The sequence below is a fragment of the Sturnira hondurensis genome, unplaced genomic scaffold (genome assembly GCF_014824575.4).
Source record: "Sturnira hondurensis isolate 20B ecotype Veracruz unplaced genomic scaffold, ASM1482457v3 Scaffold0003693, whole genome shotgun sequence".
Lineage (NCBI taxonomy): Eukaryota > Metazoa > Chordata > Mammalia > Chiroptera > Phyllostomidae > Sturnira > Sturnira hondurensis.
Genome location: NW_028076324.1, coordinates 8,027,284 through 8,054,131, shown reverse-complemented (window position 1 = coordinate 8,054,131; position 26,848 = coordinate 8,027,284). Strand labels below are relative to the sequence as shown.

Below are 26,848 nucleotides of genomic sequence, written 5' to 3'. Positions count from 1 at the left end.
ACATGGATGACTCTCAGGTATGTTTTACTGAGTGGAAGCAGCAAGGATCAAAACGCTGCATGCTTTGATCAATAACTGAGTCCACTGATCTAACATTCTGGAAAAGGCAAAACTGTAGGGATAGAGAGGAGGTCAGTGATTGCCAGGAGGTGAGAGGGCAGCCGGTGGCAAAGGGCAGCATAAGGGACACTGAGGAATGAAATGATTGTTCTGCAGCCTAGTTGCCATGAATCTGTCAAAACCCCTAGGAATTTACCCTTAAAAAAGTGATCTGTGCCACTAAACATAAAAAAAATAATTAAATTTTAAACAATTCACTGGGCAGCCACAGAGGCTAGTGGGAACGGTTGAGTTTTTAAGGTTCTCCTCACTCTGTTTCCTGTCGCCTTTGCTGTCCCCCCTGCCCTGCCCACTGCTCAAGCTGCCTGTGAGATGCACACCAGAGACCAGAGCTGCCCAACCGGAAAAGCCAGAGCCAGACTGGACCTCGCCTCTGAGTGCCTCTGAGTGCCGGATGAGCAAAACTCCAGAGCACCAGAGCGAGGCAGGCTGGAAACCACGAAATCCTCCCACGACACCAGCTCCCGGGCGGTCCCTGCGTCCCAACCCCGCCCCGGGCGCGTCGTTTCCAAAAACTGACACATTCAGAGGGTTCGCGGGCTTCCCCACCGGGTCCCCTGGAGGCTCCGCCCCCGCCCGCAAGACCAGCGCGCGAAAGGACGCCCCACAGACGCCTGCCCTGGGCGCCTGCTGCGCTTTCCCTCCCAACGGCACACTGCCCGGCCCGAGCACGGACGCAAGGACACCGACATACACCACACGGCACCGAATGCGAGAGACCGAGGCGCCCATCCTGCGCCCTGCATTTCCAAAATCACCCAGGCGACGGCTTTGTAAATTTCCGCTCGGCCTGTCATTTTCCAAGGGTCACTGGGGAATGGGGGGCAGAAGGCCTCATTTGCAAGGGTCAGGCCAGCCCACCCATTTAAGATTACTGGGTAAAATTCCTCGTTTTGGTACGGCCAGTCCTGCCCCTTAAGATTAGAAGGGCAAACTGCCTGAAAAAAAAAAACTACGGAGAGAAAAAAAAAGATATCCTCAAAAATAAAAAATAAAGCTCACTGACAGCTCAAAGAATAAACTACCAAAAGAAAGAAAGAAACCCTGAAGGTCAGAACGTGAAACACTGGAAGGCAAGTTCGCCGACCGCCCTGACTGGGGTCGGGAGCGATGGGGGACCAGGATCCCAGCTCCGCACAGGCAACGGCAGTCTGGCTCGAGTGCCTTTCAGAGTCGCAGAGTCCCCGCTGCCTATTCTCTGTGCAGGGGCTATAAACGGCGGCGGAGACCTCCGCCAGGCAGGAAAGGGGGGTTCCCAGGAGTGTTTCTGGAATTGAGTCTTTCCGTTGCTCGGTGGGCCCCTAATGCGCACCGCACGGGGCGGGGGTCCAGGGAAAGGGGCGGAGGGAAGGGAGGAGAGGGCGGTACTCACGTAGACCGGCAGCGGCCACGGGTAGACGGCGGGCTCGGCCCCCACGGGCGACTTAAGCCTCAGCTCCAGCTTCTCCCCCATGTCGGCGCGCGCGGCAGTCGCACCATGCTAGTCGGGCGGTTGGGGGAGGGGCGGAGCGCCGCCGGCGGGGGCGGGGCAGGAGTGAAGGAGGGCGGGCGGGAGGCTGAGGGGAGGGGGCCTGGCCTGGGCCTCGGCCGCAGCCTCCGCCGCCGCCGCCGCGCTCCCGTCCGGGCCCCGGATCCCTCTTTGTGGTCACAGGACCGGGGCCTCCAGCGCCGCCGCCATCTTGGGCCGGCGTGAGGCGAGCACAATGAGCCCGGGACCGGGCCGAACCACTCTACACACGCGTGGGGGGGGGCCGGTGCGATGCGGTAGCGCGCGCCCGCTGCCCCGCCCGCTGCGCCGCACGCGCCTCCCCTGCCGTCCCGCCCCATGGACTCTCCTGCACAAACGCACGCACGCGCGTCCTCGGCTGCCCTCGGCCACCCTAGCCATCTGAAGCTGGGACCCCGTGAGACCCTGTGGGGTCCGAGGTGGGGGGTTCGAGCCCCGCTCTTGAAAGAAGGGGGCCGTCCACCCCCAAAATTAAGCCATAATTCCTTACTACACATGATGGCCAGAGTCCAGGCCTTTTCTACAGCTCGAAGTACAGAACTCGCTCAACCGGAATCCTGCTTATTGAGCATCTGCTAGGCCCAGACCCCAGGCACTCAATGCTGGCAAGGAAGAAGTCACCTACCCCAGGGCTGCCGGTTTAACTGACAGTAGTCTTGAGGAAAAATAAATGTCACAAATGCCAAGGGACAGTTAATCTTCATGTTCGCTGGGCTAGGCTTCAAGCTCTCAAACTTTATCCCAGATATGACCCCTAGGTATTTTTCAGATGAGATTAACACTGAAATCAGCCGACTTTGTGTAAAGGAGATTGTGCCACTATAATGTGGGTGGTATTTAGGAAAATTAAGTTTCGTAAAAAGAGGGAACTTTGCCTCTAAGGGCTTGAGAACCCCAGCTGCAACATCAGCTCTTCCCTGAGTTTCCAGCTGCGCCCCGCGCAGGAGATTTCTGATGTGGTGGCAGCACTTCGAGGTGAGCCAAAGCCTTGACGTAAAACTCTATAAATGTATGCGCTTAGTAGTACACACGTGTATACATAGCGAATATGCATGTACATATACTGTATATGCAAACGTGTATATATAGTATGTATGCGTGTATGTTATGTATGTATTGGGTTGGCCCAAAAGTCCATTACGTTTTTTCCATGAAAGACACATTTTTCATTTTCACCAATAATTTTATTAATTTGGATATTTTGAGTGTGTCAGCTATCTCCAGCTATTGGTTTATAGTAAGTAGGGGCCAGAGATGCTGCTAACAATGTCCAATGTATATGACAGCCCCACAGCAAAGAATTATTTGGCCAAAATGTCAATAGTACCAAGAAACTTCACGAACCACTTTTGACCTGGTTGATCAGTCACAGCACCTTCTTCATACATTGCACAAAACTTTTTTGTGTTTCAGTTGAATTTTTACCTTTGTTGAAATAATAAAGCATAAAACTCTGAAAATGTATAATGTTTTCTTCCATCTTCAATATTAAAATGGCTGCAAAAAATTCAACAATCTTGGTAAGTTTATTTTATTTTATTTTTACTTGTTTATTTTTAGAGAGTGGAAGGGAGGGAGATAGAGAGGGAAACATCCATGTGTGGTTGCCTCTGGAGCGCCCCCTACTGGGCACCTGGCCTGCAACCGAGGCATGTGCCCCAATTGGGAATCTAACCAGCGACTCTTTGGTTCAGAGGCGGGTACTCAATCCATTGAGCCACATCAGCCAGGGCTTGATAAGTTTTTTTTAATGCACACTGATATGATAGCTGTCACAATGCAATATGCCAAAATTATTTTGAATAAAGTTACAGACAACTAAGCAATATTAGAGCCATTGTACGAGAAAAATGTAGCAAACTTTTTGGCCAACCCAATAAAAACACTGTATATACACACCTAAAGATGTGTTTATATGTGTGTGCATATATAATGTATAGGGATACGTGTGTTATACATGTAAATGTATATATACACACCCACATATTATATGTACTGTATATATACTATCGTATATGTGAAGTATATATACTGTATATACATATGCATAAACACTTTTATAAATATATAGGTGTGTGTATAGTATATATGGTATGTTTATTATATGTGTGTTTACATGCTGCATATTACACACCCATTCTTATATGTGTGTATGTGTATTGTACATATGTACATTTGTATGTACACACACACATTCCATGAATTCTGTTTGGACATCTTCACTAACACAGCCACCTGACTGACAATTGAGCACAGCTCTGTGCCAGCTGCATGTTTATATATCTGTGTATATACAATGTATACATGTACGTGTGCGTGAATATATTGTATATATATTATATATGTATGTCAGCTCTGTGCAGCCAGGGAGCCAACTGCATGTCCTTTCAGTACCTCACTTAATTGTCACAATTGACTGGGAGGGCAGGTAATGCTGTTCTTCCCAGGGGAGGGTGCCTGAGGGCCAGAAGTGTTCAGCAAAGTACCCAAGTTCACACAAGCTTAAGGTGCAGTGGCTGTGGAGCCCTGTGGAGTTCTGACAGCAGCACACACACTCCTGTGGGTGATTCTCACAAGCAGTCCTGAGGGAAAGGGACCAGAGCTTAAAGAGGACATGTGGTCTCTTCCATTTGTGCGAAGCCACATTGAGGCCTGCTGACTGAGAGATTAGAAGTCTGGATGGTGGTTACCAAGGTGGAGGGTACCAGGAGTGGTTAAGGACAGCCTGGGAGGTCCTAGAGAGAGGGCCTCCTGCTCTGTCCCTTCTCAGTACCCTCTTTCCAGCCTCAGATACCCAAAACTCAGAGCCACCCCTCCTCCTACCAGGGAGGAGAATCAGTCATTTGGGCTTCCGGGCTCCCAGGCTCTCAGGCTCCCTGCACTAGGAGCTATTTTAAGCTCTCATCCCATAAGACACAGTAGCAGCTGAAGCCAGTAGCTCAGGAAACTCCCTCTCCTCTTCCTTTACCTCTCCCCCTCTCCTTCTCTCTCCCTCCCCCGTTTCTTCCTCCCTTCTCCTGGAGCTGTCTGTCCCCATCCATATCTCTTTCTCCCCTTCCCTCCTTCATCTCTCCCCCATCCCTCCCTCCCTTTCTATGTCTTTCTTCCTCCACTTTCTGCAGAGAGACCCTTAGGGTCCTCTCAGATCCTGGTCCAAGCAGCCAAGCAGAGAGTGGCTCGTAGCAGCTGCTCCTGTCCATATCCTCCCTGTGTCCATTCCCACCCGCATTCGCGGGATATCAAAGCAAGCCCTGGCCTGGTGGGACCTTGGGCCTAGGGCCATCTACATATACTGGTCCCCTGTAAGAACATTCTTCCTTAGACTCCTCCCTCTGGTATCACTCTCACTCGTCCCTAACTTTCTCTAGAACCTTCTGTACCTCCTCCCAACAAGGAGGAGGAGGTATGCCTTGTATGCCTCCCCAGGATATGCCTTGTACCCCCCCTGTGCCACCAGAATTCCAGCCCTGGCTCACCCTTCCTTGCCTGGGTCCTTGGGCAAATTACTTAAGCTCCAACAAACAGCCACTGCTAACAGTCCCAATGTCAGGACGTTTCTGATGGTTGAGTTAACATGGAAAGTGCTGCAACAGTGCCTAGTCAACAGAAGTTATTTACTGTCACTCTTGCTGTTGCAGTTCTTATTGCTGTTAGGTAGGGTGACAACTATCCTGGTAATCCAGGGAACCCCTTGGTCCTGGGCAAGCTGGACGGTCAGTCACTCAGTCACTCCATATTCATTCATCCTCTCACACTTTTTTAAAAATATTTTATTTATTTATCTTTAGAGGAGAAGGGAAGGAGAGAAGGAGAGAAATATCAATATATGGTTGCATCTTGTGTGTCCCCTGCTGGGAACTGGCCTGCAACCCAGGCATGTGCCCTGACTGGGAATCGAACCACAATCCTCTGGTTCACAGGCCCGTGCTCAATCCACTGAGCTACACGAGCCAGGGCAATCCTCTCACACTTCTGTTTAACTCTTTATTCAACTGGTGTTTATTAAGCACCTGCAACACAGCAGATGATCTCATCCTGGTGCTGGGGGCATAATGGCCAAGAGAGCAGTTGAGGATCCCTGTCCTCACAAGAGTTCCTGTTCTAAGACAGGGCAGTGGGCAGTGAACTGACAAGATGGAATTTATTGTACAGAGGAGATGTTACAGGGAGCGTTAGAGCAGGGGAAGAAGTGGAGGGAGGGACAGTTTTCAGCACAGGCACTGACCCTAAAGGGTCCGGATCACCCAGGGCCACGCTGGCAGCATCATCACAGCTGTTCTCACCAGGGTGAGTCTGCCCCCTGGAGGACACTATACGATGACCAGAAACATCTGTAGTTGTCATGACTGAGGGTATTCCTGGCATCTAGTGAGCGGGGTTCAGGGGTGCTGCTTGACACCCTACAGTGCCCAGAACACCCGCACAGAGAAGGACCCAGCCCCAGTGTCAGCAGTGCCAAGGGAGACCCTGCTCCGATATTACTCTGACCTGTTGGTTCCTGCAGAATCCGTGAGGGCAGGGACTCTATCCCATTCACTTCCGCAGCCTGAGACGACCTGGAATGGGGCAGCCGGGCAGAATTCAGACAAGCGGATGAAATGACAAACGCCATGCAGATCCCATCTACCACTGAGAGCTGGGGTAGTGGGACTAGACCCCAGCTGTGATGGTGTCTACGCCCCCTAGACATCTCTTTCCCAAATGTTTTCTTTCATCATGCCACTGTCCCGTCACCCAGGTTGAGGTCCCCAGGACTCTGAGGATGAGGGCTCGAGTGCAGGTTGTTGATCTGAGAGATGCAGACAACTGCACGGTGCGGAGGCGGCGACACAAAGGGAGAGAAGGCACCAGAAGAGGGTGGTTCCTTCATGCCAGCTGCCACAGGGGGCAGTTGGACCTTCATCATCAGAGGGACTGGGTGCACACACCTTGGAACTGGCCCACCCCAGAGGCAAGAGAACTAGGGTACTTCTACGCCAAAACCTGTCAATTTTGGAGGGGGGAGTTGAATGGAGGTATGAATTCCCGGATACTTCTGACCTGCAAAGTCCTGGGCATGTCCCCAGGCATAAGATACAGATGCTGGCTGTTGGACTCTCAAAATAGTCATGTTCAACAGAAAGAGCCAGAGCACCAGGCATGTCAGAATCAGTCCCTAAGTGACCTGGCTCATCGTGTCCTATGGCTCTAAATACCTCCAGAGGCATCACACTTCCCCCATGACCTTGTTCTCCAGCTCCAGAGCAACCCCCTGCTCACAACTCACACCTGCCTGGGGGCTAGGAACATTCCTTTGCTATTGTTCATAAGATGGATACATCCAGATGTCAAAAATGTGTCTACGGCCATACCACCCTGAAGGTGCCCGATCTCGTCTGATCTCGGAAGCTAAGCAGGGTCGGGCCTGGTTAGTACTTGGATGGGAGATATAAAAAAATGTAAAGATGAAAAGAGCTCAGGCATGTTCAAATCAAGGAAATACAGTATTGTCTTTGTTAAATATGCTTTACCAAAAAAGTAGTAAAGATGGGACGGGGTGTTCTTGTACCTACAGCCCCTGTACCCAGTTCCCCTTATTTGTAACATATCACGTCAGTGTGTAACATTTGTGGAAACTAGAGGACCGATCTTGATACATTATTATCAACTGAAGTCCAGACTTTATTTTCTTAGTTTTCCCTTAACATCCTTTTCTGTCCCAGTCTCCTCTAAGCTATGACAATTTCTCTGACTTCCCTGGGTTTTAATACCTTGAAAGTTTTGAGGAGTACTGGTCAGGTATTTTGTCACTCAATTTATTTGTGTTTTTTTTTTCTGGCATCTTTCTTATGGTTAGACTAGGGTTCTGGGACATGAGGAGGAAGACCCAAACAGGCGAAGTGCTCTTCTCACCAGACCTCATGAAGGGCGAGCACCATCAGCAGGGCTTATGACTGCTGATGTTAACCCTGATCCCTGGCCACCATTATATACTTTTTAAAGATTTCATTTATTTTTAGAGAGAGGGAGAGGGAGGAAGAAGGAGAGGGAAAGAAACATCAGTGTGCCAGAGAAATATCAATTGGTTGCCTCTTCCATGCCCCCAACTGGGAAATTGAACCAGCAACTCACTCAATCCAGTGAACCACACCAGCCAGGGCACCACTATTACTTTTGAAAGTGTGGAGGACATTCTCCTCCCTCAAAGAGCCAAAACTAAAGAGGCCGGCAGCGTCCAGTGTTGGTCAGGATGGAGAGTCACTAGAACCCCCGTGCTCTGCTGGCAGGAGTACAGACGGAGCAGGCACGTTGGACGGCTGTTTGGCTGGACCCACAGAGCTAATTACGTGTACTCTGTGCCCACGCAGTTCCCCTCGGGGCGGGGCTGGTACCTCCAACGGAGGTGCGTGTCTGAGTCACCACTGAAAGGGGTGCACGAGAATGTTCTCCCATGGCTTTATTCACGATAGCCTGCAGTCAGAAACCATTTACATGTCCTTCCAGATCAGAATGGGTGAGTAAGTTGTATCTTCATACAAAGGGACACCACACAGCATTTAAAAAGGAGAGAACTACTGACAAATGCACCAGACTGGATGGAACTCAACCACAGTGGTTGGGCGGAGGCAGTGAAACACAAAAAGACAAGATTTGCTTTATAACCCCATTTATATGAGGTTCAAAAGCAGGAAAAAACGATCGGTGGTGTTAAGTCGGACAGGTTGTCATCACTGAGGGGTGTTGGCTAGGAAGGGGCCTGGGACTTCTTGGGGGATAGATATGTCCCACACTGGTCTGTGTGGTGGTTACTTGGAGAAAAAGAGGTAAAATTTATTAAGTATTCACTTAACATCAGTGCATTTGTGTCATTGTTTGTATCATGCCTCAAATAATTTTTTAAAAGATTTTATTGATTGATTGATTGATCTTTAGAGGGGAAGGAGAGAGGGAGAGAAACATCAATGTATGGTTGCCTTTCATGCGTCCCCTGCTGGGAACTGGCCTGTAGGGAACTGGCCTGCAACCCAGGCATGTGCCCTGACTGGGAATTGAACCGTGATCCTCTGTCAAATAATTTTTTTAAAAAGGAATAACATAAAACTAGGTCTATGTAGGTGGGAGTGTAAAATGGTGCTGCTGCTGCGGCAAACAGTCTGCAGTACCTGGGGCAGTTCAGCACAGTTAAACCGCGTGGCCCGCTGACGCTGTGCCGAGGCATACATCCACAAGAGTTGAAGACATGGACTCAAACACTGTAACCAATGTTCGTGGAAGCATCATTCACAATACTCAAAAGGCAGGAGCACCCAAAATTTCCATCAACAGATGAATGGATAAACAAAATGCAGTCCACCCACACACTAGAATATTATTCAGCCATAAAAAGGAAGAAGGAAATGAACCTTGAGGACGTTAAGCTGTGATACAGCCAGACACAAAGGACAAATGCGGTGTGATTCCACTCACAAGAGGTCTGTGGAGGAGTCAAATCTATAGACAGACAGTGGATAGCCTGAGCCCCCTGGTGAGGCAGTCAGTGTTTAATAGGGACAGAATGTCAGCTTGGGAAGGTGAGAAAGTTCTGGAGACGGATGGTGGGGACGGTTGCACAACAGTGTGAATGTGCTGAATGCCACTGAGCTGTGCACTGAAAAGTGGTTAAGATGGTAAATTTTACTTGCATTTTGTTCCAATTTTAAAAAGAAACACTTGGGGTGGTGAACACACAATACAATGTACAGATGATGTATTACAGAATTGCACCCCTACCCGAAACCTATCTAATTTCATATAAGAAAACAACAACAGAGGTAGCACATAGAATGACACTGACCTGACCAACTTTGCAGACAAAGGTAGGCTTGTGCCACAGAAATCTAGAAGAACCCTGTGGGAGTCCCCATGCTGCATCCCGCTGCATCCCGCTGCCTCGTTTGCTTTGTCCTGGGGTCAGTGAGATCATTCTTGGCAGGACCGGAGGCACAGATGCCTCTGTGTCAGCAGGGAAGAAGCATTGTAAATCTGTATGCCGAGTTAAGCTCATCCAGCAGACGTAACTTTGGAGCCATGTCCAAAAGATGTCCACGTGGAGGAAGGCGTACGTGACATAATGACATGTTAGGTGAAAAACTATGGTGTTGAATGAGCTGGTATTTGTATTTAAATGTATGTGTACACATACTTAAAATGTGCTTGCATGTAAGCAGGCTCCTCTTGACGTGTAAGAAACACATGGCAGTGTTTCTGAAGTTGCTGCTCCTGACCAGGTGAGTCTCCCTGCAGGGAGACTGCATCCACGCCCTTTGCTGTGTGTGCTTCCCAGGAGAGTTGTCAGAGCATATGTCCCTGACCTCTGAGCCCTGACTAGGATTAAAACAACCCTCATTTAGTTCGCTCTTTGTTCTATGTGTTGGCAGTTTGGACTGGGCCCAGCCAGGCAGTTCTGCTGGTCTTGCCACTCCCATGTGTGGGGGTCATTTAGTGTGTCAGTTGCAGGCCGACTGACACAGAGGGCTCATGCCTGCTGTTGGTGGTCTCATTCCACAGTAGGAGAGCCAGGCTTTTGTATATCGTGATGCTCTGATGGCTGTAGGGGGTAAGAATGGAAGCTTCCAGATCTTGAGGCTCCTTTGGGAGGCTTTAAGGGCCTATTTCTTCTCCCCTAAGGAGGATTCATTTCAGATAAGATCTAATCCAGCCTACCCCTTGTTTTCCTAAATAAAGTTTTATTGGAACACAACCACACGTGTTCCTTTACACATCATCCTTGGTGCTTTTATCCCTACAGCTGCACAGCTGCGACAGAGACCACCTGGGCTGCAAAGCCAAAGATGTTTACTCCAAGGTCCTTGGTAGAGAGTGTGCCAGCCCCTGATGTAAGGCAGAAGAACTCTGGCCTCTTGAAAATGCCCCTTGCATATCTCCAAATGTAGCATGAACCTCACCAACATTCTCCTGCTAGACTTGGCCCCGGGTGTTGTGGTTTGTTGAGTCCTTGACCAGCGGGGCTCAAAGCACAAGCACAAATCCCAGACATGTCAACTCCCTACCATACAGCATTTTCTTCCAGTGAAAATTTAGCTTATGACCATTTCTACTATGCTGATGGCCTTAATGATATCCAAGAACCCCCAGGACCACAAGCGTGAAGCTTTTTCACAGGAAAGACAGGCCTCCAGAGGATGCAATATTGTCGCCAGCTCCTCTTGGAAGTCTCAGGAATTTCACCAATTTCCCTCAGAAGGGAAATGGCAGAGCTGACAGCTCTTCACAGCCCATGGTAAAGTCTCAGAAGTGAGAACATAACTGCACAGAACAGAAAAAATTGCCGCCAGTTGCTCCTGCTCCAAGACCCAGCCCACTGATCCCTCCAAAGTCCAGGGCTTCTGAGTTCCCTGCATTGGGGAACTTGGCAATGAAATCATTTCCAATTATTAAGCACTCATTGCATGCCTAGGCTAGGCTATGCACTTTGCATAGAATCTCACTTGATCCTACAAGGACCCCATGAAGAACGTTGTTTTTGTACCCATTTCCTGTGGCTGCTGTAACAAAAAAACTGCAAATTTAGTGGCTTCATATAACACAAATGTACTGTCACAATATTATTTCCTTGGAGAACCCTGACTGCTAAAATCAAGGCCTCTGCAGGGCTGTATTCTTTCCTGGAGGGCCTAGGGGAGGATCCGTTCCCTTGCCTGTTCCAGCTGCTAGCATCTGCCTGCACTCCTTGGACTGTGGCCCCTTTCTCCACTTTTAAGGCCAGCAGCATCAGGCCAACTCTTTCTCAGGATGCCATTTCTCTGACCTTCTTCCACTTTTAAGCAGCCTTGTGGTTACCTTGGATCTACCCAGATAGTTCAGGATAAACTCAATTTAAGGTCAGCTAATTCACAACTTTAATTCCATCTGTAGCTTTACTTCCCATTTCCCACATTGCCTAACAGATTCACAGGTTCCGGGGATTAGGATGTGGACATCTTTGGAATGGGGGGCATATGTCTCCCAACCATAATTTATAAATATCCCATTTTGCAGATGAAAAACACGGAGGGGTTCAGTGACTTGCCTGAGTCACAAGTGGTTGTCAGGGGTTGAGCTGTGTTTGTCTAGCCCCAGAGCTCAAGCTGTTAGCCAGTGCTGTGACAGGCAGAGCCCCAAGAGTCTGTGGACAGGAAGAAGGCAATAGAAGGCTAACTATAGGGGTTAGAAAACTGAGGACCTGCTCCCTCATAAAATAGGTAGGGCTATTTAAGGGTATTTTATTTTATTTTTGAAAGATTTATTTATTGCTCTGGCTGATGTGGCTCAGTGGGTTGAGTGCTGGCCTGAAAACTGAAAGGTATCTGGTTCAATCCCCAGTCCGGGCACACACCTGGGTTGTGAGCCTGGTCCCCGGTTGGGGGCATGTAAGAGGCAATCAGTCAATGTATCTCTCACACATTAATGTTTCTCACCCTCTCTTTCCCCCTCCCTAAAATAAAATAAGGCAAATGAAGAAGGAAATATTATAAAGAACGGAAGAGACTAATGGAAAATAGCAAGATGGTAGATTTAAACCCAGCCGTATTGATACTTACTAAATGTAAATGGTCTAAGCACTAATTCAAGGGCAGAAAGTGTCCCACAGTTGGAGTTTGTCAGGTGTTTTTCTCATGGTTAGACTGGGGTGATGGGTTCTCGGAGGAAGACCTCAGAGGTAGAGGTCTCTTCTCATCTCATCATATTAAGGGTCATGGGTCACCATGACTCATCACCATTAATGTTGATCTTGATTCCCTGGCTGAGGTATGTCTGTCAGTTCTCCACTATAAATTTACACACCCCTTTCCATCATGGACTCTTTGGAAGATAGTCATTATGCACAGCCCACATTTGTGGGGTGGAAGTTATACTTTTCCTAGAAAGCTGAGTATTCATATAATTGATTATGAATCCTCCTGCCTGGGAGATGTCTGTTCTCCCATTTATTAACCACTTGTTTATATCAATATGGAGTCATGGGCATTTATGTTATATTTTGGGTTATAATCCAACTGTTTTATCTTGTCACAAAAATGGTTTCAGCTTTGGGTATTGGGAGCTCTTTTAAATGGTCCCTTATGTCCCTTTGACGTACCCCCATCATTGTGGTGGACTTTTTAACACTCACTTTTTGGTACTAGAAGCTGCTTCAGACTCATTTTGTGTAGTTCCTGCCCCAGTCTAGAATCAGCCCTTTCTCCACGGAGCTCTGGTTCCTCTTACTGGAGAAGGTCCAGGTTCTGGATGTTGTGGTCTTTTTAGCATTCAATGTGATGGGTCAGGGATACATCACGTGAGTTTTTACAATTGCTTTTTGTTAAGGATATTAGCATATTAAAGATACATTGTTCTCCAAAGCCATAGATTGTCAGAATTTTTGCTGTTTTCAGTCCCTATGATAAGCAGACAACTTCTTACTCTTGCCTGTAGGGTCTGAATGCAACAGGTCACTTTGATCCAGAGAAGCAGCCTGAATTTCCAGCCCAGGTACAAAACTTCAAAATAAAGAAACCACTGTGAGGCCCGTGCTCACAGTGGATTGAGCACGGGCCTGCGAACCACACGATTGCAGTTCGATTCCCAGTCAGGGCACATGTCTGGGTTGCAGGCCAGTTCCTAGCGGGGGACTCACCAGAGGCAACCACACATTGATATTTCTCTCTCTCTCCTTCCCTTCCCCTCTAAAAATAAATAAATAGAATCTTTAAAAAAGAAATTAGACGTGGCTCACAACCCAGGCATGTGCCCTAATGGGAAATCGAACCAGTAACCTGGTGCTTCACAGGCCAGCGCTCAGTTCATTGAGCCATACCAGCCATGGCAATTTTTTTTATTGTAAGTAGGTCCCAAAAGGAATATGCTTATATGAAACAAAATTCATCATTTATCTGAAATTGAAGTTTAACTGAGCAGTACTGTATTTTAGGTGACATTCCTACCCAAGCCCATAGCAGCCCTTTGGAAAATTGGCCCCAGGCACTTCCTGGAGCCTGGGTAGCCATATTTGTTATAATGTGATGCTGTCATGTGCATACAGTTCCTTGACAGGGATTGGTTGCCTGCCCATAGCAGCCAGCCATAGGTTGGGGAGCAGCCTACCAGGGGCCCACAGCTCTAGCCAGCTGAGGCCCAATTAGAGCCTGCTGAGGGCAGGTAGGGTGGGGGTGAATATCAAAAGTGAGACTCCCAGGTAGAAATACAGGTGGGTTCAAATTCCCACTCTGCCTTTTTTTTTAGCAGCTTACTAAAAATATATTTTTTAAATATATTTTATTGATTATACCATTACATTTGTTCTATTCCCCCCCTCATTCCCCTCCACCCTGCACACCCCTCCCCCACCATTCCCCCCTTTAGTTTATGACCACGTGTCTCAACTTCTTTAAATTATATATTTCCCCTACTATTCATGCCCTCCCCCCTATCTATTTTCTACCTACCATCTATGCTATTTTCTGTACCTTCTTCCCGCTCCTCCTCCTCCCATTCCCCTGTTGCTAACCCTCCATGTGTTCTTCATTTCTATGGTTCTGCTCCTGATCTATCTGTCCTCTTAGTTTGCTTTCGTTTTAGGTGTGGTTGTTAATAACTGTGAGTTTGCTGTCCTTTCACTGTTCATATTTTTCATCTTCTTTTTCTTAGATAAGTCCCTTGAACATTTCATATAATAAGGGCTTGGTGATGATGAACACCTTGAATTTGACCTTATCTGAGAAGCACTTGATCTGTCCTTCCATTCTAAATGAAAGCTTTCCTGGATAAAGCAATCTTGGATGTAGGTCCTTGCCTTTCATGACTTGGAATACTTCTTTCCAGCCCCTTCTTGCCTGTAAGGTCTCTTTTGAGAAATCCGCTGACAGTCTGATGGGAACTCCTATGTAGGTGATTGTCCCCTTATCTCTTGCTGCTTCTAGGATTCTCTTCTTCATTTTGATCTTGGCTAATGTAATTCTGATGTGCCTTGGTGTGTTCCTTCTTGGGTCCAACTTCTTTGGGACTCTCTGAGCTTCCTGGATTTCCTGGAAGTCTATTTCCTTTGCCAGACTGGGGAAGTTCTCCTTTATTATTTGTTCAAATAAGTTTTCCACTCGGGGCTGTTTCTTTTCCCCTTCTGGTACCCCTATAATACGGATGTTGGAATGTTTAAAGATGTCCTGGAGGTTCCTAAGCCTCTCCTCATTTTTTTTTTGAATTCTTGTTTCTTCATTCTTTTCTGGTTGGATGTTTAGTTCTTCCTTCTGATCCACTCCATTGATTTGAGTCCCAGTTGCCTTTCCATCACTATTGGTTTCCTGTGCATTTCCCTTCATTTCAATTAGTTTAGCTTTCATAGGTTCCTCTAATTTGTGACTATAATCAACCAGTTCTGTGAGCATCCTGATCACCAGTATTTTGAACTGTGCATCTGAGAGGTTCACTATTTCTTTTTCGCTTAGAGTTATCAGCTCTGGGGCTTTGAGTTCTTCTTGAGCCATATTTTGGACTGTTCGTGCCTGTTACGTATGAGGAGCAGAGTCCTAGGTGTTCACCAGGGCGGGGCAACTCAGTCTCTGGGTTGTGATACTGTATGTGGGGGCAGGGTCAAAGGAAAGCAATCGTGGTCCCCTCTGCCGCCTCCCGCTGCCAGGGCTGCGTGGTCCCTCAGCGCTCGAATGTGCAACCGCGGTCAGCCCTCCGCCTTGTGCCCTCACTGGGTTCGCCGCTGGGGCCTGTGAGGTCCGTCTCACTGCTCACTCCTCTGCTGGTTTATCTGCGCTTGAATGTGTGATCACAGCCAGCCCACCGCTCCGCACCCTTACTGGGTCTGCGATGCTACTCAGGCTGCCTGTGCGCCTGGGTCGGGGGATCTTTCCTGCCTGACCTTGCTCTGCTGCTGGCTCTGCCCCTCTTACTGGTCCTGTTGAACCGTTTGTTGTTGTCGGACTTCCATATAGTTCAATTTTCTGTTCTTTGGCTGCGTCTTTGTTTACTAAACCTTTGTTGTATTCAAACTTGGTTGTGGGAGAAGGCACAGTGTTTCCACCTATGTCTCCATCTTGGCGGAAGTCCCCCACTCTGCCTTTTTGGTGATTATGTTTTGGACAAATATCCTAAGCCTGAGATTTTTATGTGAACGGCATATGGGCATTAAGTGAGGCACCATAGACAAAGCTTATTTTATTTTATTTCATTCCATTTACTTTTTATTATTATTATTATTATTTTTATATATTTTATTTATTTATCTTTAGAGGGGAAGGGAAGGAGAGAGGAAGGAAACATCAATGTATGGTTGCTTCTGGTGCATCCCCTGCAGGGAACTGACCCCTGCCGGAAACTGGCCTGCAACCCAAGCATGTGCCCTGACTGGGAATCGAACCGCGATCGTCTGGTTCGCAGGCCCGCGCTCAATCCACTGAGCTACACCAGCCAGGGCCTACTTTTTAAATTGTAGTTACTTTTAGATAGAGGGGAAGGGAATGAGAAAGAGAGAGAGAGAGACATGGGAGAGATACATCAATCTGCTGCCTCTCACATGCCCCAGCTGGGGACCTGGCCCCAGCCCAGACATGTGCCCTGACTGGGAATCTAATTAGTACCCTTTCAACTTGCAGGCCAGTGCTCAATCCACCGAACCACACCAGCCAGGACGACAAAGCTTACTTTAAATGATGGACAAATATGCTAATTATTATCGATGTTAACATGATTAACACCTTTGCCCTTCCTTTGCCATGAGATTAGGCCAACAGGGATATCGTAACTCCACTTGACAGGTAGGGAAAGCAGTGCCCAGGCTGTGCTGTCAGGTTAAGGTCCTGGTGGAGTGCCGGCCTGGACCATACCCCTGCAGGCTCCTTAGTCACCTCCCTGGTGGCCTGACTTGCACTGCTGTCTTGACAGAAGTTTCTGTCCTCTCCATGTCCTCCCTGAAGACCTAGCGTCTGTGGTTACAAGGACCATAGGTGATGCAAGCTGATGGGTTAATTGCTGGGACCCCTTCCCCAGCCACCAGGGGCCTACGGCAGCCTAATTGGTGTCTCTGGGGCAGGAGGTGCACAGTCACTCACCAGTCACCAAGCACAGCCCTAAGGACTCTGGCCTTCAAAGGCAGAAGCAGAAAGTGTTTTCTGACTTTGAGCCAAATCGCTTGTCTCTGACCTTCTGGGTGACCAGGGCAAGCCACCTTCCTTTCTAAGACCCAGCTTCTTAATCTGCCAGCTGGGTATCTTAACAATCTCCCTATGTGTGTATATTCACTCAACAAACATTGTTGACGAAACCAAGTGTTGATGAGAAACAAATAACACCAGAATACTCACCCACTGCTTCTGGAATTGTGAATTCTTACAACACTTTGGAAGACTGTTTGGTGTCAACTGTTGAAACCAACATACTCGTACCCATGACCCAGAGGTTCCAGTCCTGGATACCTAATCACAAGAGATGAGAGCACTTGTTCACCAAAAAATATTCAGAAGAACACGCATAATATAGATAAATCACGCATCATCAGATGAAAGCCTTTTGTGCTTCAAAGAACACCACTGAGAAAATGAGAAGACAACATATAGAATCAGATAAAATATTTGCATATCAGATATCCGATAAGAGTCATGTGTCGAGAATATGTAAAGAACTCTTAAAACTTAATAATAAAACCCAACTTAAAAAGAGGCAAAAAATTGCCCTGGCTGGTGTAGCTCAGTGGATTGAGCGCGTGCCTGCGAACCACGGGATCGCAGTTTGATTCCCAGTCAGGGCACATGCCTGGGCTGCAGGCCAGTTCCCAGCAGAGGACACATGAGAGGCAACCATACATTGATATTTCTCTCCCTCTCCCCTTCCCTTCCCCTCTAAAGATAAATAAAAATCTTTTAAAAAAAGAGGCAAAAAATCTGAATAGACATTGTTCCAAAGAAGATGAATAAATGGTCAATGAGCTCATGAAAAAATGCTCAACAGCATGAGCCATCAGGGAAATGCAACTCAATACACAATAAGGTATCACTTCATACCCACTAATATGACTAGAATAAAAAAGATAAGTGTTGGAGAGGATGTGCAGAAATTGGAACACATACGTTGCTGATGGAAATATAAAATGGGGCTGCTACTATGGAAGACAGTCTGAAAGTTTCTCATAACGCTGAATATAGAGGCATCATGTGACCCAGCGACTCTACCACTAGGCATGGAGAAATGAAAGTATATGTCCACCAGACATTTGTGCGTGAATGTTCATAGCAGCATCATTCATAATTGCCAAGAAGTGGAAGTAACTCAAATATCCACGAACAGGTCATGGATAAACACAATATGGTTCATCCAAACACTGGAATATTACTTGGTCAAGGAAAGGAGAGAAGCACTGACACTCAGGACATGGGTGGACCTTGAACACATGGTGCTCAGTGAGTAAAGCCAGACACAAAAGGCCACATGGTGTGTCACTCCATTTATGTAAAATGTCCAGAACAGGCAACTCCACAGAGACAGGAAGTGGGTCAGTGATCGTTGGGGGTTGGGGAGGGGATGAGGAGTGACCACTAATGGTTATAGGGTTTTTTTGTTTTTATTTTTTAGTGGTAAAACTGTCCTGGAATTAGAGAGTAGTGATGGTCACACAACTTTTGAATGTAACAAAAACTACTGAATTGGACATTGAAAAGGATGAATTTTATGTAGATTATACTTTGTGAGCTCCTAAAACACTTGCAGTTTTCTAAGTGATAAGAGCACTTAGGAGCATCTTTTGTTCTAGTATTTTGTGTCTACCCATTTCCTGACACTGAGCTCCTAAATCCCTGGGAATTTCCTGGGTGAAAGGAGTGTCTTTTGTTCTAAGGTGACCCTGGGTGGCTCCTGGATGGGTGGGGCTGGTCACCAGAAAGAACAAGCCGTGATTAGAAGCTTGAAACTTTCAGCTCCACCCCATCCTCCAGGGATGGGAAAGGAAGTGTAGATTGAGTTAACAACTGATCATGCCTTCATAAAAATCCCAAAGATTTATGGCTTTGGGGGCTTTGGGAGCTCCAGGTTGGCGAACACGTGGAGATTTGGGGAGAGCTGTGGGCTTGGAGAGGGCATGGGAGCTTGTGTCCCTTCCCACATTCCTTGTCTTGTGCATCTCTTCCATCTGACTGCTGATCCGTGTCCTTTATCATATCCTTTTAATACAGGTTTTGTTTTGTTTTTGTTTTTGTTTTAGAGGGAGGGGAAGGGAGGGAAAAAAGAGAGAAAGAGGAATATCGGTGTGAGCGAGGTACATCGGTTGCCTCTTGTATGCACCCTAACCAGGGGCTGAACCTGCAACCCAGGCATGTGCCCTGACCGGGAATCGAACTGGCAGCCTTTTGGTGTGCTGGCAACGCATAACCAACTCAGTCACACCAGTCAGGGCTATCATATCATTTTATAATCAATACATAGTAAGTAAACTGTTTTCCTGAGTTCTGTGAACTGCTCTAACAAATTCATCAAACCCAAGGAGAAAGTGGTGGTAACTTCCCATCTATAGCCTGTCAGTCAGAAGCACGGATGACAATCTGGACCTGTGCTCGGTGTCTGAAGTGGGCACAGTCTAATGAGACAGAGGCTTAACCTGTGGGGTCTGAGGCCACCTCCAGATAGATGGTGCCAGAAGTGAGTTGAATTGTAGGGCTCCCAGGTGGTGTCACAGAAAATTGCTTTTGTATAGGGAAAAAAACCACATATCTGGGTTTAGAAGGATTGTGAGCATGACAGTAGTGTGAGTAAAGGAAACACACGTGGGAGGAGAAGTGAGTTTTTCCTAGACATAGCTCAGTAGTTTTGTTTTTTGTTTTTTCTTTAAGGGAAGGCCACAATGGCACATGCCATTCCTTGTTTTATTCCTTCAGATTCTTTATCTCTCCCTGTGTCAGCACACTTCGTTCAGGTGAGGTTGAATTCTTACAGCCTTAGGAAGAGTCTGTCCCTGACCCATGGGTGTGTGTGTCTGTGTCTGTGTGTGTGTGTGCGTGTGGCCCTGACTTGCTCTGACCAATCAAATGATGGCAGGTGCTCAAAAGTTGCACCTGGTACCAGGCTGGTCCAGGAAAGTGAGCACAGACAGACACGGGAAACCAGTGGTGTGCTGAAGCTGCTTACACTGACTCATCATTAAATGTTTAAGAACTCTGTGACCTGGTTTCTAAACACAGTCAGACTTAAAAATCAAATTATGCAAATATGCAATTAAATAAACTTAATAAACTTAAAAGTAATTAATACTCAAAGTCACTATTCCCATTTGTTTTACTATTGTACCATTTTTCTGATGTTATTTACATGTATTGTCAATATGGTGAAAATAGTATATGCTATGGACTGAACATGTCCCCCCAAAATCATGTCTTGAAGCCTAATTAGGTCATAATGGCAGAGCCCTTACAAAGGAGACCCCAGAGAGCTCCTCCCCTTATACCACGTAAAGACACAGGGAGCAGGTGCCTTCTGTGAACCAGGAAGTGGCTCTCACCAGACACCGAACCTACTGGCACCTTGAACTTGGACCTCCAGCTTCCAGAATGGTGAGAAATCAATGCCTGTGTTTATAAGCCGCTGAATCTCTAGTATTTTTGTTATAGCAGCCTGAACACGCTGCGACAGTCTATAATGATCCACTACTGCACACGTCTTCCCAACCCTGCATTCGGAAATATCACAGTGGTAGCTTAAATCAGCCACAGTGGGAGTATTTACACCATAGGAATTGGCAAGATAACAAATCAATGTCCCCCTCCCACTATCCAGCTGTTAAACATTTCCAGTGCACACTGCATGGAACACACATGGGCCAGCCCAAAGCTGGGAACCAATACCAGATGAGCCAAGGTTAGATCTTCAGATGCTCAGCTGACCTGCAACTGAGAATAAATAATTATAGTGTAAGCCCCTAGCTTTGGTATACTTTGTTACACAGTGTTACCACAACACTTGCTGGCTAAAATTCTAGGTGCCCCCTCATTGGACTGAGAGAGCTTTAACGCAGTGAACCCAACTGCAGGTGAGAGAATCTGTTAATGGTGTCTGAGTTGTATCCAAAGGTACCTGGATAGGAGAAAAACTTGAGAACTGAGTGTGAACATGGCAACTTACCAGCTGTGGGATTTTGGTAAGTTGACCTTACTTCACTGAGCCTCTAGTGTCAAGAGCAAAAAGAGATGATCCTTGTCCCAAGTGTCAAAATATAACACATGTGGACTACATCATGAGCATTCAGTGAATGCTCCTGTATGGTGATGCCTGATCTGGCCCCTGTGGAACTCACCAGCCTCGCCTCTGTTCACTCCCCTCCTTACTCACGTACTCCAACCATACCAGCGTCCTCTCTGTTCTTCCACCATGCTGTTTATTCCAGCCTTTCACCTGACGTCTGCCGGGATGACTCTCCTCAAACCTTCTCTTGGCTAAATTTTGGTCCTCCATCTCTGCTTATTGCCAAAGCTGGCACACGGTGGACACTCAGTTTGTTACTGAACGAATGGATGGACACACGATGGGTGGATGGATGGAGAGATGGATGGATGAGTGAATGGGTGGATAGGTCATGTGTAGATTCAGGGTGGAGCTGGAACGGATCACAGCCTCAGGGCTCCAGGCTAAGATCCTTTCAAAGATCAGCTCCCTCTTTGAGCCTGGCAAGCACTGTCCTCTGCTGGCTGTCCTGGGAGTTGCAGGCAGCCCATTAGCTCTCAGTACTGTAAAAATCCACTCCTGTCAAAACTTTAGTCTTCCTTAACCTAACATTTATTAAGCACCTATAGCAAATAAGATGACAGAGATCCCTAGATCAGATGATTTGTGTTTGGGGTGGAGGAAGTGGTAGAGACTGTTAATAAACAAAATGACAAGTTAAAAAAATACGGTTTGCCAGAAGGTGATACATTTTACAGAGAAATATTCAGCAGGAAAAGGAACAGAGTATTATGGGGCCCTCACTTTTAAAAAATCTTTATTCAGGTATAATCGACATGATAAAAGTGTACACATTTAAGTTACAGAATTTGATAAGTTTGGACATGCACATATCCTATAAAACTATCAGCATAATCAAGATAGGGAAGGTCTCCATTACCCTCAAAGTTTCCTTGTGCCAGGCTGTGACTGTCCCCAACCTTTGCCCCAGGCAATCGCTGATCTGCTTTCTGTCACTATAGTTTGCATTTTCTAGAGCAGAGTCTCCTTCGAAGCATTGCTAACATTGGGTCATGCACTCCCTATGAGGGGGGACACCCTGGCCACTGAGGGGGGTTAAGCAATATCTCATTCACTAGGTGTCAGAAGCACCCTCAGTTGTGACAACCACAGATGTCCCCAGACACAGCCCAGTGTCCCCTGGGAGCAAAATCACCCACAGTTGAGAAATCCTGGATGAATCCTAGTGCTGCTCTGTGAATGGAGACTTTTGTTTAATTTTGACCCCAGTACAGATGAGAACACTGAGGCTCCCATAATGGCTCGCCTGCGTCCCCAGCAGAACTGGGAGCATAATCAAGGTCTTTCGGACTGCAGACCCCCTTGCCACACCTCATCCCTCCCCACATGACCATTGTCTCAATCTGTGCTCTCTAACACGGCCCTCACTAGCCACCATATTCAATGTTTTATTGTAGTAAAATACACATAACCTTAAATTTACCATTTTACCTGCAGAGTTGAGTGGCAGTAAGTTCATTCGTTTGGTTGTGCAACCACCATCACCGTCCATCTCCAGAACTTTTTGATCTTCCCAAACTGCAACTCTGTCCCCGTTAAACATTAAGCCCCCAACCCTTCTTCCCCAGCCCCGGGCACCCACCATCTACTTCCTGTCTCTATAAATCTGACTCCTCTAGGGACCTCATAAAGTAGAATCATACAGCACCTGCCCTTTCATGTCTGGTTTATTGCACTGTCTTCAAGGTTCATCCATGAACACTGGGGTTGCTTCCACCTTTCGACCAGTGTGAATCATGCTGTTGTGAACACACATGTGTGCAAAGATCTGTTTGAGTCTTTGCTTTCAATTCTTTTGGATATATACCCAGCAGAGGATTACTAGATCATATGGTAATTCTGTGTTTAGTTCTTTCGAGAACCACCAGACTGTTTTCTACAGTGGGTGCAGTATTTTCCATTCCCATCAGCAGTGCGAATGAGGGTTCTAATTTCTTCACATCCTTGCCAACTCTTGTTAATTTCTTGTTTGTTGATATGCCCCGCCACATCCTCTTCCAACCATGTTGTCTTCACCGTCCTCTGAGTCGTGTTTCCGTCTGTCTCCCATCGCTGACGCCTTACCCACCTTTCAGGAACCCCTGGACCCAGCTGCAGCCAGACCGCAGTAATGCCCAATTTTTTGTTTGTTGATATATTAAATTTTGAGTAAGATTTCAAATGCAGTGTCTAATCCTACTGGCTACATTTCAAGTGCTCAGTAGCCATGTGTGGCTGGTGGCTGCCACTTGTATGTAGAACACAGGTAAAGGACATGTCCTTCATGGCAGGAAATTCTATGGGATCATGCTGCTGAGCTAGGAATTAACATTCCAGTCACTCATCTAGGCATCCACTCAATCATCATAAACTTGATTGTGTGCTAAATCCTTAGGGTCAAGACTGAAGGAGGAAGGAGACCTGGTTCTACCTTGTTAGTGCTCAGGGGAGGGGAAATGGGAGCTCCATCCCCAACACCCTCTTTTTCACAGGACCCGAGATCCCACCCCTGCTGCCCTCCCAAGCCCCACCTTTTGCCCCACTCTGCACACATAGAGCAGGCCCGAGTCTGCCAGGATATGTGTTGCCTTCACCTTCCTGCCTAGTTTTTAATTAGATTTCTTTTAAAAAAATTATTCTTATTTTTTAAAGATTTTATTTATTCATTTCCAGAGAGGAGGGAGGAAGAGAGGGAGAGAGACATCAATTTGTGGCTGCCTCTCACATGCCACCCCCTACTGGGGACCTGGCCTGCAACCTAGGCATGTGCCCTGACTGGGAATTGAACCAGCTACCTTTTGGTTCACAGGCTGGCACTCAATCCACTGAGCCACACCAACCATGGCTCTTCTTCTTCTTCTTCTTCTTCTTCTTCTTCTTTTTTAGATAGGGGAAGGAAGGGCAAAAGGGAGGGTGAGAAACACCAATGTGAAAGAGAAACATCTATCAGGTTGCCTCTTCCTTGCACCCTGACTGAGAATGAACTGCAACATAGGCATGTGCCCTTTGTGGGATGACATCTAACCAACTGAGCCACACTGGTCAAGGCCTATGTCACTGCATACTTGTTGGGAAAAAGGATGGAACTGCAGGGTCACAGAGATAGCATATGTTAGCTTTATTTTTTAAATCTTTTTTTAAAGATTTATTTATCTTTAGAGGGGAAGGGAAGGAGAAAGGGAGAGAAACATCAATGTATGGCCACCTCCCGTGCGTCCCCCACTGGGGACCTGGCCTGCAACCCAGATATGCGCCCCGACTGGGAATCGAACTTTGATCCTTTGGTTTGCAGGCCTGCACTCACTCCACCGAGCCACACCAGCCAGGGCTGTTAGCTTTATTTTTATTCATTAATTTTTAGAGAGAGAGGAAGGGAAAGAGAGAAAAAAACAAACATTGATTTTTCAATCCACTTATTTATGCATTCACTGTTGATTCTTCAATGTGCCCTGACCTTGACAAAACACACAACCTTGGCGTACCAGTACAACTCTCTAACCAACTGAGCTACCCACCCCACCAGGCCTGCATACATAGCTTTTTAAATTAAAAAAATTTATCCTCATCCAAGGACATGCTTATTAATTTTAGAGAGAGGGGAAGGGAAGGAGACAGAAAGAAACATTGATTGGTTGCCTCTAGTATGAACTCCTACATTTTGGTTTACAGGGTGACGCTCCACCCAACTGATCCACACCGGCCAGGGCCGTACATTAGTTTTAAATGATACAGCCAGACAGGTGTCTAATGTAGCTGTATAATTTTACATTCCTACCTGAAGTATAAAAACATCAGTCTTTCTAATTTTAGCCATTCTTATGGGTGAACGGAGGTATCTCATTATGGTTTAAATTTCCCTGATGACTAATGAGATGGAGCCCACCCATTGGCCATTTGGATGTCTTCTTTTATAATATACATGTTCTTGTTTTGCCATGTTTTAATGGGGTTGTCTTTTTCTCATGAATTGTAAGAATTTTTAAATAGTTCTGCCTGACTTCTGTTTGTTGAACTACGTTGTGGCTATTAGTCCATTGTCAGATACATCTATTGCAAGTCTTATCTCAGTTTGTGGCGCGCATTTTTACTCTCTGAATGGTTTATCTAGAGGGCTGGCACTGAGTATATCTCATTCACTGTTGTGTGTCCAGCGCTCGTTACCATTCCTGGCACACAGAAGGCCCTCAATAAATGTTGAATAAATGACTGCTTTGGGAATCCTAGTTCTGGGCCATAGTTATGGCCTGTCCTACCCACCTCACAAGATTTAGTGAGATGGGCAGCAGACACAGGATCCGTTCACCGCAGCGACAGGTTTGCAGGTTTTCAGGTAATGTCAGCTTTTAGAATCAAAAAAGGCGGAGCTGGATTCTTCTCTACGAACTTGACAGAGGCTCCACGTGGGCGCCCCGCCCACAGCTGTCAATTATCTGAGAGGCTGGGAGGTCTCAACTAGGAGGCGTGGTTATAAGCCAAACGAGGAAGTAGCTGGAGCCCCTGAGGACACTAACCAATGACAGGAATGAGCCTTGATCCAGAGAGGACGGGGCCAGTGGGCTCTGAGGGCGTAGTTTTCGTTTCCCTTCCGCGGCCCGGTGTCGTCCGGGAAACGTAGTTATTCGGCTATGTCTGGGCAAGATTCCGTGGGAGGCGGGACTTCCGGGGGTTGACCCCCGGCCGTGGAGTCCCGCGGTCAGCTGATCGGCCGCCATCTCGTCCGCCATTTGCAAGTGCCGCGGAGCGTGAGGGGAGGGGATCTCGGCCTGCCCAGCGCATCTAGCCGCCGCGGCCGCCGCTGCCGCCCCACTGACCGTCGCCAGCCTGGTCTGGGAGCCCGCCCCGCAGCGGCGGCCGGCAGCGCAGCGCTCCACGGGCAGCGAGAGCGACCCCCGGACCCCCGCGCGGCACCCGGCCTCGGGCCTCCCGGGGCTGCTGCCTGCCGGCGGCCGCCGCGATGGCCCTCAAGATGGTCAAGGGCAGCATCGACCGCATGTTCGACAAAAACCTGCAAGACCTGGTGCGGGGCATCCGCAATCACAAGGAGGACGAGGTGAGCCGGGCGCGCCGCGCGGGGCAGGCTAGGCTCTGCCCGAGACCCCGACTTGCATCTCGCCCCGGAGGCCCCGCACTCGGCTCGATCTTGCCTTTCCGCGGCCTGAGCGCCACACACTCGTGTTCACCCTGAGCCTCAGTTTACCCCCGAGGACCGAAGGTGGCCTCAGACGAGACCCCGCAGGCCCCCAAGTCATGGTTGTCGGACACCCCTCCCCCACCCATCCGTGTATCTGCTCACCTGTGGGGGAACCTGCCACTGGATGGCCTCTCGGCGCCTCAGTTTACCCTTTCGGCGACGGGGCCCTCTTCCCCTTTGCCGCGGTGACTCCGGAAGAGACTTTGCAGGCCGCCCCGAGTGGGGGTCTCCAACTTTGAATGTGTGTCTGGATCACCTGTTTAAAATACGAGGTCTCCGGCCCCGCCCCAGGTCTCTGGACTCCTGGAGCAGTATTGTGTCCACGGGTCGCCGCCAGAGGAACCACTTACGGGATTAGTGCGAGTCCTGTTTGTTCTCTGGGGCCTGGCCCGGAACCAGTTCTTCCCGGGGGAGATGGGGCGCAGGCAGCGGGCGTCCCAGGCCAAAATAAGAAGGACCCCGCTGAGGGATCCTGGAATGGGAAAGCCGACTTCAACTAGAAACTTAAAAAGCAGGGGAAGAAAAGATTCTCCAGAAGTAAAATTATAACCGTGGACACCATTGCTTTTCTCTCTCGCCTCCCCACCCCCAACCTGTGACCTAAATTTAGAAATGAAGACAGTTAGTGGCCACCAGGCCTCTGGCTTCATGGAAGAGTCGCAAGTAGGCCCTTACATGATGGGACATTAAAGAAAGTCCCCGATTCTCTGGCTAGACAGAGGCCTCCCTGAGGAGAGCAGCCGTTTGATGCTCTGCAGGTCCCAGTTCCAGATGCCAACCGACCTTCCTCACGGTGGCGCCCAGGGAAGTCAGGTATTACAGATTAG

General features: G+C 47.8%; 2 protein-coding genes across 6 annotated transcripts in view; one reads left to right on the top strand and one right to left on the bottom strand.

Annotated features, from left to right (window-relative positions):
• The window catches only part of DOT1L (DOT1 like histone lysine methyltransferase), a 59,957-nt gene extending 58,266 nt beyond the window's left edge, over positions 1-1,691 (bottom strand). For all 5 annotated transcript variants that reach the window (XM_037042436.1, XM_037042440.1, XM_037042437.1 and 2 more), the window contains exon 1: positions 1,493-1,691. In XM_037042436.1, the coding sequence (XP_036898331.1) occupies positions 1,493-1,573 (81 nt within the window). In that variant the 5' untranslated portion in view covers positions 1,574-1,691. The remainder of the gene's footprint in view (positions 1-1,492) is intronic.
• A 23,834-nt stretch (positions 1,692-25,525) lies between these two features.
• AP3D1 (adaptor related protein complex 3 subunit delta 1) overlaps positions 25,526-26,848 on the top strand; it is a 44,314-nt gene continuing 42,991 nt past the window's right edge. Inside the window, exon 1 of the mRNA XM_037042434.1 lies at positions 25,526-25,880. Within this exon, the coding sequence (XP_036898329.1) occupies positions 25,785-25,880 (96 nt within the window). The 5' untranslated portion in view covers positions 25,526-25,784. The remainder of the gene's footprint in view (positions 25,881-26,848) is intronic.